This window comes from Prionailurus bengalensis, chromosome F2 (genome assembly GCF_016509475.1).
Source record: "Prionailurus bengalensis isolate Pbe53 chromosome F2, Fcat_Pben_1.1_paternal_pri, whole genome shotgun sequence".
NCBI lineage: Eukaryota > Metazoa > Chordata > Mammalia > Carnivora > Felidae > Prionailurus > Prionailurus bengalensis.
This window is the reverse complement of record NC_057353.1, coordinates 51,971,232-51,985,668: the sequence shown is the minus strand read 5'-3', so window position 1 is coordinate 51,985,668 and position 14,437 is coordinate 51,971,232. Positions and strand designations below refer to the sequence as shown.

Sequence of the window (14,437 nt, the reverse complement as noted above, 5' to 3'; positions counted from 1 at the left end):
TGTATGTCAGGTAAAACTCCTTCTTTAAATTATTATATGGCATTTATAAGAGAGAGTTGATGAATATCTTTGGACTACCACCAATAACAACAGTGAGATAATTTAAGCTGTTTGGTTTAATAAGAATGTTCCCTTTAAAACCTGTTATGTAACAAAAAAACAAAACAAAAAAACAACTGTTATGTAACAGAATAAAAAGGTAAACTTTAGTTTTAACCATAGTCAAAGTAGAATAAAAAACAATGAAGATATATATATATATATATATAGAGAGAGAGAGAGAGAGAGAGAGAGAGAGAGAGAGAGAGTGAGATTTCTTCATAGTCATCTTTGAAAAGTAGGGACACTTACAGTGGCCTTATCAAATTCAGCCTCGGAAGATGTTGGTGACAGAGGACTTATGGGACTTAGAGATGGAGAGCTCTCAACACTGGAGACATATTCAGGATCAGGAACATATAAAACCTGCAAGAAAACATTCAAATGAAGATTCACTCAAACTGAAATATTAACAATTGAATGGTGTTCTATAGGCAAGTACCATTAACGACCTTCACCAATAAACAGAAAATAAAAATATTCAGATTTTTTTTTCAACTTTTTTTTATTTATTTTTGGGACAGAGAGAGACAGAGCATGAACGGGGGAGGGGCAGAGAGAGAGGGAGACACAGAATCGGAAACAGGCTCCAGGCTCCGAGCCATCAGCCCAGAGCCCGACGCGGGGCTCGAACTCCCGGACCGCGAGATCGTGACCTGAGCTGAAGTCGGATGCTTAACCGACTGCGCCACCCAGGCGCCCCTAAAAATATTCAGATTTAAAGAATATTTATTACAATAATTCTAACAACACAAAAAAAGACATTTATATTCTATTTAGACAAGTTTGATAATAAATAGTGTCAAAGACAGGGTGGGGAAACAATAATTATCATATACTATGGGTGTTCCTCTTACAGGACAATTTGGTAACAGCTAACAAAATTTAAAATGCATGTATCATTTAACTCATCTATTTTACTTCTAGGACTTTACAGAAACTCCTGCATATATAAAAAAGAGCGAGATGTACAACAGTGTTCTCTACATCAATGTTTATAATAACAAAAGAGCTGAAACGGTGTAAAGTTACTGTATCTTGTTAATATGTCAATATAGTGCAACACTACCTACACATGAAAAAGTCTGAGGTGAAGCCACACTTAAATATTTTCTAAGAATCAAAGTTAAATTGAGACAAAAAGAAAAAAAGAGACAGAAAGGCTTCTGGAAGAGTATACAAACTGTAAATGTGGTTGCTTCTAGAAAAGGAAACTAGAAGTCGAAGATGGGATAACTTACCTTTAAAAATTTTTGAGTTTTTTATCATGTACATGCTATTGCTTTGAGTATTTTAGTAAGATAATTCACAATTATTTTCAATTTGTATTAAAAAAATTAATATGCATACAAATGACAATTTTCTCTTCTAGAGCCAATATGATTTGTTCAAAACATGCATAAAATTATTCCTAAAATTTCCATATTATTAACTATACTCAATGGATAATTTCTGTCTTACTACTTAATGCTTCTAAGTACCAATCATTAAAAAAAAGATACCTGTCCAGTAACAACTGCTCGGGAGAATAACTTATTTAATTGAACAAGTTCGTTGGGCGTTGTATCAAATTTCAGGGCTATACTATTCAAAGAATCCCTTGATTCAACCTGTTTAAAAGAAAAAATAAATTATTTGAATCTGTTAAAACAGAAAAGCTACAACCTGATGTTTAATACCATTAATATGTCTGTGGACCAAACTCACATTTGATTAACAAGTGGTATTTTCCATCTTTAGATATAGGATAACTTGAGAAATTAAGTGTTTTGTTAGCAGATGGTCTCAACCTATTATGATACAGTGTGTATGCTTTATCACAGTATATCATAAAATTATATGTGGGCCTCTACTGCAAGTAATTTCAAAATACACAATATAATTTACAAAACACGAATGATTTTTATTTCACAAAGGCTTTAAAAATGTACTATTCCTTTAAATAGTTTCTAACACATATGGAACCTAGAAACATACAAATTTTATTTTAGCCAAGAATGTTTGTATTAAACTGAAAATACTGTATCTATATGTTTATATTAAACTGAAAATATTACACCTTTATGTTTATATTCTGCCATTTAAATATGCAAATTAGATAATATTTGAACCAAAATTTAGCAATCTACTTCTAAATCATTAGTATATTTCAATGATTGACTTAGTATATTTTAAGTCATGGGATTTTGCCAATTATCCTGAAAGAAAAAGTCATTTGATCAGTCAGTATATGCCTTTGGAGTCTTCTATACATAAGGCATTATAAGAGCTCTATAGGATAAAATTAAGCGTAACTAAGTGGTATTAGTGCACAAGGGATTTACAACATAGTTGAAAAATAAGAAAGACAAAAAAGGTTTCAAGAAAGATGAAGAGCAATTTAAATGAAACAAATATAACAGAAGTTCTGAGTATAGACAGTGCAACACATTTGCTACAAATTGTCCAAGGAAGACTTTATTAAAAAGATTTAAAAGCTAGATTTTGAAGAAGGAATAGGAATTTGAGAAGTAGAGAGAAGGAAAGAACATTCAAAGCGAAGAGAATAGGACTGACACGGTTAGGAGACAGAAAAGTACAAAACACTTTTGTGCGATACTATTTCTTCCCCCTAAACCACCCAGAGTACACTATTGAGTTTAAGATTTCAGGAAGGTGAGTTACTAGAGTTAATTCTAAAAAAGGATGAGATTGAAAGGGCACTTACAATTAGGCTGTAGAAAACTTTGAAAGTTAGAAAAAGTAGCTAGGTATATAATGTAAAAAAAAATAGCATGTATTTTTTTCTTTAATGGTTATATAAAACCAAATCTATGACAAATACATTGGATAATAAACTAGTTCTGCTTCCTTCTGTGCAAACGTTCTCATCTAGGTAATGAGATGACCTATCACTTAACCTATTGAGATGATATAGGCAGGTCTCTGTAAACAAATTATATTTTGCAGTAACATCTGTAAGTTTACAAAGTACTTTCATATAATCACATTTTATCCATACAATGATCCTTTTAGATGGGATGATGAATGTAATAAAAATCATCAATAATTATAAAGCGAAGAAGCTACATGGCCTGAGTAGCAACAGGTCTAGGACTAATGAGATAAGAGAAGAAAAACCAATTTAACACTGCAGTAAATGAGGCTGAAAGTAATAAAAAATGTAAAGGACGAGATTAAGGTTCATAAGGTTTCCAACTAAGACTCACGAAAGCGCTCATGGATTGAATGAGTTTGCAATGGTGGTGGTGGTAGTAGCAGTAGTAGCAGGTCAGGGGTGCGAATGGTAATAAGCAATTGATGTTGAATCCCAAAATTCCAACCTGGACGAATAACAAACTGAAGGGAAATGGAAACAAGAAAATGGAGCACTGGGCAAGGATGGAGAAATTGGTGAGAGGTTTCCTACAGTGCGTTAAGTATAAAGTGACAGTGGGAAATACATGCATGTAGAAAGGCAGGAATAGAAAAAATTTGGGTTCTCACTCCACACAGTTTTAAATTCCTTAAGATCTCCAGGTAATGGAATCTGTAAGTGGAAAAGTGAAAAGAAACATGGGACCACTTACATTTGGAATCAAGAAGAGCAGAAATAGCCAGTAAGAGATGGAAGATACAGTCAAAATAACAGCAAGAATACCAGGGCAATGAAGCACGATGAAAGCAAAATGTAGTGCAATTAGTTTCAAGCACAGAGAAAAAAAAAAAAAGGGAGATATAATAAAAAAAAAAAAGATGGGTGACCATCTTTCAGAATTATGAATGGCATACTCCTTAGACTGAAGACACACACTGAAGTAAAAATATGTCTGAATCTAGACTTATCACAGTAGCACTGCAGAACTGTAATGAAAAAAAGGAAACTCCAAAAACAACCTTAAAACGACTGCCTAAAAATGAATAAAAAGGCAACAGAGGGACATAGGACACTGGATTACAATACGGAAAGTGTTGTGTGAGAAAAGAACTCTCAGCCTGATAATTAACAGACTGATGAACTCCCAGGAATGAGGGTGCAGTGAAGACTTTCAGACATTGTCTAATTATCCATTCCCAGATCCTCACTGAAAATAACTTAAAACGGAAAAAAAATAAAATCAGAAGGAACAATGGGCAAAAAGCAACAAAGAAAAGGCCAGAGTTTGATAATTAGAAAATTATTAGAGACCTTGGAAAAGGCTCTTTCACGATAAAGGTATACAAATATTAAGTTAACTAGGAATAAAATGATAATGTATAGCATTTTCACGGTCTACTTTGGATTCCTACTTAAAGTGATTTCACAATGAAAAACAGTATGTACGTGTGTATATGCAAATATATACACATATATACATATGCATGATTTTAATTTTAAAGCTACAATGCAATGAATAATATATAATACATTTAGGGGGTTTAAAATGTATTTAAGCTATATCATAAATATTTCAGAACAAATTTTGAGAGTACATTATATTAAAAGTTTTATTTTAAGAGAAATATAGGGAGAAATACATTTTCCTAAATATAAAAATCATGTCATATATTTTATATAAAGATGCTATATGAAAATTTTATAAAACTATAACAAGAATAGAATATAAGATAATAAAATCTTAGTTTTAGAAATACATTTCTTTCTTCTAGGATATGGCATAGGGAATAAACAAAGGACTTAAAAAACAAGGGGAAAAAGTCTAAACAAAGACCTGCAAAAGGATGTTTTATAACTTTTCTGGTTAATACTTGATTATTTCCAAAAGGTCACATATAATGTTAAGACAAAATATGATTTCAAGTTTCAATTAACCTCCCCCCACAAAATAATGGTTCTTAAGTTAAATTTAACTTTGCTACAGATAACACAAGTTTTATTGAATTACAAGAAAAGAATGGTAAACTCCTAAAATTAAAAACAAACTAAACTTTCACAATTCTTCACAATCACACAATTACATGTATAGATAACATCGTATGTCTCATGCCTATAATCTTATGTCTGAATAAACACTAACAAATACATCAAATTACATAACCCATTATTTTACTATTTGAACTTATTTTCTCCATTTCTCAATCATGCAGAGAAGGTACAAGCACACTGAAGTTTATAATATGCTTTAAGAAGAGATTCTTTCAATGGTAAAAGTACTTCTACCCTAAATACCTGGTTCTCAACTTTTTAAAAATACTTAAAGTCTCAAATCATCAATTATGCAATATATAGAAATAAAGTGTAACTCTAAGTTTTTGATAATTTCTTCAATTTTAAGGATTCATGGAAAATATTAAGATTCGAACCAAGACTGGAAGGTTTCATGATGATGCAAATACAGAAATTGTTTAAAATTTCTACTTTCTTAATACAGTTATAACATATTAGAAAAACACAAACAGTAACACAAAATTAAGGTCAGCTAAAATAATTGGCGTATAACATTATTAACATTAGCTAAATAAACAACATTTACACACAAGCCAATGAGCATTACACCACAGACTAAAGTTGACTTCTCACTTCAGTTTTCCTTGGTAACCAGAGATGTAAAAAGCTGACTGCAGGGAGATTTTGAAGGTCATTTTAAGAACACAGAAACAAGTTCCATCAAAGCTAAAGAAACTTAGCTATAAATCAGTGCAAATAATCATCATGTGAGAGGTTATTCTGGAAGATAAATACCAACTTATCTTTTAAGTATTCTATCTGCCCTTTTCATTATCATTAACACTGTTGGGAATATAATGAAGATCACATTTCTCAAAGAGTAAATATTTTCCTAAAGGCCTAATCTAATAAAAATTATTAGAACACAGGACCTTTGACTCCCTGTAAATTACCATCTACACTAAATTAAATTTGCTGGAATAACTGTCTTTTATCACACTTAATAAAATTTCTCTTTAAGGAAAAAAACCCCTAAAATACAATTAAGATCTTAAACATTATTATTAATAAAAGTTATTAAAACACGATTTTTGAAATAAGGCAATTTAACAACTTTTATCTTAGTTATTTCAGTATAAACAAAGAATGTCTTAGGTAACACTCTTACAAAGACAAATCAGCTTTTTTAAAAAAGTAACTTACAGTATACTCAATAGTTCCTTTAGGTTTCTGAAAAGACATTCGTCTCCCATCTTTCTTGTCTAAGGTCTTCTTTTGGCCAGTGTCTGAAAAAAAAATGAGGTTAAAATTCCTATTAAATTTATTTTCCAGGGGCGCCTGGGTGGCTCAGTCAGTTGAGCGTCCAACTTCAGCTCAGGTCATGAACTCGTAGTCCATGAGTTCGAGCCCTGCACTGGGCTCTGTGCTGACAGCTCAGAGCCTGGAAGCTGCTTCATTCAGATTCTGTGTCTCCGTCTCTCTCTGCACCTCCCCTGCTCACACTCTTGTCTCTCTCTCTCAAAAATAAATAAACATTAAAAATAAATAAATAAATTCATTTTCCTTTCAGAGTAATGTCAAGGACTGCTAACTAGAGCTCAGTGGGCAGTTATCTTTTTTTTTTTTTTAATTTTTTTTTCAACGTTTATTTATTTTTGGGACAGAGAGAGACAGAGCATGAATGGGGGAGGGGCAGAGAGAGAGGGAGACACAGAATCGGAAACGGGCTCCAGGCTCTGAGCCATCAGCCCAGAGCCTGACGCGGGGCTCGAACTCACGGACCGCGAGATCGTGACCTGAGCTGAAGTCGGACGCTTAACCGACTGCGCCACCCAGGCGCCCCTTTCGCTTTTTTTTTTTTTTTTTAATTTTTTTTTCAGTGGGCAGTTATCTATTAGACTAACTACTAATACAGCTTGCTCCCTGGGATTCTCTGCTCTAAAATGAAACCAGCTGTCAAAAATGAAAATGTATTCCTCCTTGCTTGCTTTAGGAGCCGACCAGTATGAGACACTATAATAACTGGAAGTCAATTCAAAACATAAGCAACTGTTAGCAGAAAGGATTATCAAATTTTATTGAAAACTAAATTATGGATTTCTTTCAACCAATCTAACTTAATTACAATAAACTATATTTGAGGATATATTATTATTATTACCAAACCAAGTCTGAAAAATGTAACATTAATCCTCACAGGAGAAAACAGCTCTACTTTTACAACCATAGTTAAAGATGGAGTCTTCTCTATTGAATTAAATTACTAAATTCCTTGTCTACAGACTATAAATTAAGATACCCTTTCATATATAAACACACTTTGTGCATTTCATTTCGATAAAGTAGTATTTTTCACTTTGCTTATCAAGACACTTCACTTGAACATGTCATTATTACCAAGATTACGGTATCTGTTTCAGTTTAAATTTTGCATTAGTGCTAACCTTCTCATCCATAGTTCATGTAACAATCATTACATTGAAATGATAAAATACCACTCTTACCTAAGTAATTTAAAATGATTAAAATCAATCTCTAAAGAACAAAAAACTCAAAACTGAAAAAGATAGTGAATGGCAAAATGCTATAATATTCACCATCAACATTCTACAAGATTAAAATGATAGTTTGCAAAGAAAATTAGTTCTACCCAAACCCAAACAATCTAGAAAGTGTCTATTTGTTTTCCCTCTATCCAATCTTAGTTCAATTCTGACCATACTAGAGTTTGTTTATAGGTACCTAAGTAGCTCAGTTGGGCAAATGGTTCTAATAAAGCATTAATAATAAAAACGGTAAGTCTGAATCCCAAAAAAGCGCAGTTTCACAATGCCTGAAAAAGCCCTCCTAAAACCTTTCTGATCACCTAGGCTAACCCAAGTGTCTTTTATTAATCCCATAGCATATGTATGTCTCCTCCATAGCACCTGGCACAGTTTTAAATTTCAATCTCTTTTTAATCCCTTCTACTAAATGGTAACCTACACAATACTGAGCTTTTGTTCCACAATGCCTCCTCAGTGCCTAACAAAGGGCCTGACATAGCAAACCTCCAGTGTGAATGAACTACAACTTAAACTGTACCTTGAACTACCCCAATTCTCATAAAGTCATTAATTTCCCATAAAGAAAAACAGACAAAGAGTTATGGCTCATATATTACACCCCTAGGAGGGAATGTATTTTATATATACATATATATGTATATATTGCATATTATACATACATACAGTTTGTGAGTTCAAGCCCTGCGTCTGGCTCTGTGCTGACCGCTCGGAGCCTGGAGCCTGCTTCAGATTCTGTTGTGTCTCCCTCTCTCTCTCTGCCCCTCTCCTGCTTGTGCTCTATCTCTGTCTCTCAAAAATAAACATTAAAAAAATTTTTTTTTTAAAAATAAACATACAAAATTATTTTCAATCTAACTCATAACTAGAGAAATGTAAATTTAACCTACACTGAGATACCATTTCTCACCTATCAGACTGGTTAAAATTCAGAAGCCTGACCACACATTGTAGAAAAAGCAGCATTCTTGTATATTTATGGCAGGAATGTAAAATGAGAGGCTTCTGGGTGGCTCAACTGGTTAAGCGTCCGACTCTTAGGTCTTGGCTCAGGTCATGGTCTTGTGGTCATGAGATGGAGCCCCACATGGGGCTCTGTGCTGATAGTGTGAAGCCTGCTTGGGATTCTCCCTCTCTCTGCCCCTGCTCTGCTCATGCTCACTTTCCCTCTCAAAATAAATAAAACATCCAATTAAAAAAAAATGAGTGCAAAATGATATAATGCTTATGAAAAAGTGTATTATTTTTGCTTATTCTATTTTTTCTCTGCTGAATAACATTTAAATTTCATTTTTCTTATAATAAAATATTAATCTATCTTAAATGTAAAACTATTTAAAAGTTTTAAATAGTAATTTCTGCTCTTTAATAAACAGTAGAGGGAGCCAAAAACATTATCTTCATTTTTCCATTTAAACTTCTTAGGCAATGCAAAGTACAATTACAGATTACTTTTAACTAATAATATATATCCATCCTTAATCAATTTTAGGAATAACCATTAATCTACATTTACTTCGCCTAATAGAAGTTTTTCAATTTGTGTTTCATAATATCCCAAGAGTTCATTAAACGTTTAATCACAATGAAGTTTACAATTGCTCTCATTTTCAAGAGTTCACCATGGAGAGCAGTTTAGAACAAGAAAACCAATGTACCAGCTTTCTATAAACTTTAAAACAAATTGAAAGTATCCACTTTAATAATTTAAATTACATATTTTTAATAATTTTTATTACAAACAGTTCTAAATTTTAATAACCAACATTAAAACATTTACTCATAAATATAAGTACCAGAGCACAACAAAACAAACTGATCATTCTCTTTTAACAATACAAAAACACAGTCACATAATAACAACAACTGAGACTTGTAAATGATCATAGTTGTTACCTAGCCCAATCTCTTGTCAGGTAACTTCATAACATACTTTTTAAAGACAGTTGCCAGCACAAAAGAATCCAGAGAGGGAGTATGGAAAGAAGAGGTCCTAGTCTTCTTCCTCACAGAAGTTATTACACTTTAGAAATATATACATAGGGGCACTTGGGTAGCTCAGTCAGTTAAGCATCTGACTTCAGTTCAGGTCATGATCTCACAGTTTGTGAGTTCGAACCCCACATCAGGCTCTATCCTGACAGCTCAGAGCCTGGAGCCTGATTCGGTATTGTTTCCCTCTCTCTCTGCCAGCACCCCCCCCCCAACCCCCACTCGCACATGGTCTCTCTCTCTCTCTCAAAAATAAACATTAAAAAAATTTACAAATAAGAAATATATACATATTTGTGATTTAACAATCAAAATAATAATTAACATTTATTAAGTGCTTAGTATATGCAAGCCATTGTTCTAAGTACTTCATATTTATTACCTTATCTGATTCCTCAACCCTATAAAGTAGGTATCATTTTACACTGAAGAAACTGAGGCACATTATTGGTTATTGCCATTGGGAAAATGTTACTGGCATCTAGTGGGTACAGGCCATGTACCCTGCTAAACATTGTGTGCTAAACAATGTATACCCCATTCCCCCTACAACAAAGAATTATCTTCCCAGAATGTCAGCACTGTTAAGGTTGAAAAATCTTTCTATATACCCAGCACCTTATATGGTGTCTGGCATACAGTAGGTGTTCAATAAAATCCTGTTACGTAAATGAATATATACTTTCCCCAAGATAAAATTGTCTTGATAGAGTGAAAAAAGCAAGGGACTTAGATTTTACTCCATCATTACCAGAAGCAGACACATATATGTAATCTAGAATAAACACTCTTCTAAGCTAAATCCTACAAACTTCAATATTTTAATAGTTTGATCCAAAATATTTTATAACTTCTAATTTCTTTTGCTATTTAGAGAATGTGGTTTATTTTGCCAACCTATGACATTTTTCAGTTCTAGAATGTCCATTTTTCTTTTTTATAGTTTGTATCTTTCTACAAAATAGTCAACTAGCTCAAAATTCTCAACACAGCTGTTTTTTTCAACACAGCTATTTTAAATCATAACTACAATATCCAGAGTTCCTGTGAGTCTGTTTATATTCACTGTTGTTTCTGAGATCTTGTCATGTGCCTAATTATATTTTGTGTGCTGCATACAGTTTGCAAAATTGCCTATTGACAGAATTTGACACGCAAAAAGCTGTATTTCTCCAGAAAATATTGTTTGCTTCTGTCAAACAACTGAGGATACTAGCAATGCCAGATCGTGTTACTAAAGATGTATGTGTGATGATCTGAAGCTATGCCAATATCCTACAAGAATCTACTAACTTTAGTTTTTCTATACCTAAGGTACAATGGTTTAGGGTCCTAAGCAAGAGTTCACCACCATGCTTGTAGTCGGTTTTGTATTTTATCCCTGTTCCCTTATACCCTATGTTGTTAAACGCACCTTTTAATCTCCCCGTGCTATTTCTGGAATCAACACATTCCCCAGGGAAAAAGCAATCCCAAATTGGCCTCTGTCCTCACTCAGGTCCTAATCTAGTCAATATCAGTTTGCTTTCTGAAACCCTCAATAAAATTTATTTTGTTTTGGCTCTGCTTTTCAAACTGTTCTCAACAGGATAGTGTGAATTACCCAGCTTACTATTACCAGATTCAGAAGTCCCAAAAGATTTTTAAGCAGAGAACTCACAAAGCAGTACTAGAACTTTAAATTAAAGATCATTTTGGTAATAATAGGAAAGGCAAACTGGAGGAAGAAAACACCTGAAAACCAACAATGAAAATAGCATGAGATCCAGTTTCAAAGTACTAAAATATTCCCATTATAACAGAATACTATAATTTTGATAGTAGCTACTCATAAAATATGTGATAAATTCAAAAATACTGAGCTGGGAGTCAGTATTTTCAAACACAATAATACAGATATTCTAAACTACAAGAGATTTGCTGATGACAGCTTTACTAATGATTCCCTCTACAGTGAGGTAATACAGGAAAATGAAAAAAAGCCTGTATTTTCAACATTTTACTTCTGATGACTCCTTACCCATAATCAAAACAAAAACAAATTTTAAAAATTCCTCAATTTTTCTTCAATTTTGTGAACATCCTCTTCCAGTTTTCACCCTATCTTTCTGCTTTTCATTGTTGAATTCTTGAAAATAAAAATCTACTTTCACTGTCTTTACTCCATCACCACCTACTGATTCCATAATGCATGACAATGGCTTCTCTCTTCCCAGTTCACTAAACCTGCCTTGGCAAAGGCGAACTTCATGGCAAATTTGATAGGCTTGTTCAATTTTATTTGATATTTTGTTAAGCATTCACAAAATAACTCCTTCTCAATGCTCATCTTTCCCTTTATTTAGTCATATCTCAAATTCTTATTGGTCTCCTACCTATTAGTTGTTCCCCTTTACTGCTCCCTTTCTCCATCTAGCCAAGGATTTTTTCAGTGGTCAGCTTCTAAGTGAAAAGCTCCAATATATAAGAGCTATATACACACAGCCTCGCTATTTAAAGTTGTTTCAAGGACCAAAAGCATTGGCATCACCTGGGAGCTTATGGTGACTATGGAATCTCAGGTGTCATTCCAGAACTACTGATTCACAATTGATCTGAATGCACAATAAATCTGAGAAGCACTGCTAATAGAGCTTTTGAGGATCCAACTGGCAGACTGAATAACCGACAGAAAAAACAGGCTTCCCTACTGGTGACAGTAAGACTAGCAATTTTCAAATCTCTGTCAAACTAACAGAATTGCTTTCTAAAGTAGTAATTGTGAAGGGTGCCTGGGTGGCTCAGTCCTTTGAGCTACTGACCCTTCATTTCTGCTCAGGTCATGATCTTGTGGTTCGTGGGTTGGAGTCCCCCCCCCCCCCCATCAGGTGTGGAGCCTGATTCTCTCTCTCCCCCTCTTTCTGCCCTTCCCATGCACACTCAGTCTCTCTCAAAATAAATGGATTTTTTTTTTAAAGTAGTCCTTGTGATAGACTGCGTTGTTGCTAAGCATCCCGTATTCCTCCCTGGGAAGGAATATAAAATCAGTATCCCACTGATGTCTGACATGGCCATGTGACTTGCTTTGCTCACTGAAACATGAACAGAAGTGATGGCTATTCCAGGTAAAGTGTTAAAGTGTTAAGACCCACATTATACATCTTAATTCTCTATTTCCTTTATGTCAAGACCAGGGCTGTTCCATATAGTGGCTGCTCTACCAACATGGATCCTAGAGGAAAGATGTAATTCCCAAGAGTATCACACAACACATAAGCATACACAAATCTGATTATTCCCTTTCTGCTCCTGATTAAATTATAGTGCTTGGAAAATAAGAATTCATTCATAAAAAGCAAATCACCTAGCAGGGGGAAAAACATTCTAGCTTAAGACTTCTTTATGGAAACACTATTCATTGCCAGAAAACTTAAGTTATGCCAACTATATCAAAATAAAAACTTTAAGAATGAGGAGGGCACGATAAAAGGACTAGTGGAGAGTACTGAACAATGTTTTAAAAATGTAACTGAAAAACTCATTGTGAATGTTACAAGTATGGAAAATGTAAAAATAATATAATGAGTAAATATTAGGAGATGAGGAAAAATATGGGAGATGAAACTGCTAATGTCATCTCAAAGGATTAAGTATATTCCAACTAGGGGTGTCTGGGTGGCTTAGTGGGGTTAAGAGTCTAACTCTCGACTTCGGCTCAGGTTCATGGGTTCCATCAGGTTCTGTGCTGATTGCATGGAGCCTACCTGGGATATTTTCTCTCTCTCTCTCCCTGCCTTCTCCTGCTCGCACTCTCTGTCTCTCAAGACAAACTTTTTTTTTTTTTAATAAGTAGATCCTGCCTAAAACTGAATTTAGAATAATACCAAGGTCTTATTAACAATTTGTAAAAATATGCTTAACTTTAGACACACCTTTTAGGAAATACTTTCTTAGGGCAAACAAATGATGCCTTTCAGTTACTCCTTCCTTCTAACCATCATTCTGTATGTACATATACACAGAATAGATCTTGACAGTAATGCCTACCCTGATATCAGTTATGTCTCTGGATGGCTAGATAGGAAGTGGCTTCTAAACTTTAACCTTTACAGTATATGACTACTTCATAGTTAGCATACATGATTTTACTAAAAAAGGAACGTGTTATGAAAGACTGGAAGCAAATATACTAAGATCTATCTTCAGCATTTCTCTTTCAAGCATATGAGTGTGCCTTCTTTTCAGGAACTTTTCACTGTCACCTCAAATTTCCGAAGGTCTCAATCTCATCCAGATGTTGGCATACAATTTAAACATGAATCTCTTTTCTGAACCTGAATTATAAAACAGGTACATGTCCAAAGTGCTTGTGAAGAAAACAGACAAAAACAAAAACAAAAAAACTCATCAAGACTCAGTAATTTGATTGAGAAAAAGGACTGAGGAAAATAGTGGTTTTTAATCCTATCTACACATTAGAATCACCTGGGAAACTTAAAACTAGTTGAAGTCCTAACCTTACAAATTTTGATTTATGATCTAGTCTTTGATTATTGTCCAATCATAGAGATCTCATGCTAAAAGTGGAGCCTTACCATCAGAATTTTAAAAAATCTACTAAGGGCATTCTAATGTGCAGTCAGGATTGAGTCCCATTGCTCTAAGAAGAGTGCTTCCCAGTGAATCTTTCTGCAATGATAGAAATAGTTTATATCTGCATTACCCAGTCTGGTAGCCACCAGCCTTGAGGCTTTGAAGTGCTGAAAATGTGGGAAGTGGGGCTGACCACTAAATTTTTAATTTCACTTAATTTAAACTACAATAGCCCCATGTGCCTGACTGCTACCATAATGGGCAATGCAGATATAGAATCTAGAATCCAAATTCCTCAATTCAGTTCCCCACTAGTCACATTTCAAGTTCTCAATAGCTACAT

At 33.9% G+C, this 14,437-nt stretch overlaps 1 protein-coding gene across 8 annotated transcripts in view; it reads right to left on the bottom strand.

The window, feature by feature from the left end:
* Positions 1 to 14,437, bottom strand: part of OXR1 (oxidation resistance 1) — a 463,965-nt gene that overhangs the window by 55,101 nt on the left and 394,427 nt on the right. For all 8 annotated transcript variants that reach the window (XM_043601587.1, XM_043601589.1, XM_043601591.1 and 5 more), the window contains 3 exons: positions 6,170 to 6,252; positions 1,602 to 1,709; positions 352 to 465 (listed from right to left, as the gene is read on the bottom strand). In XM_043601587.1, coding sequence (XP_043457522.1) covers positions 352 to 465; positions 1,602 to 1,709; positions 6,170 to 6,252 — 305 coding nt within the window. The remainder of the gene's footprint in view (positions 1 to 351; positions 466 to 1,601; positions 1,710 to 6,169; positions 6,253 to 14,437) is intronic.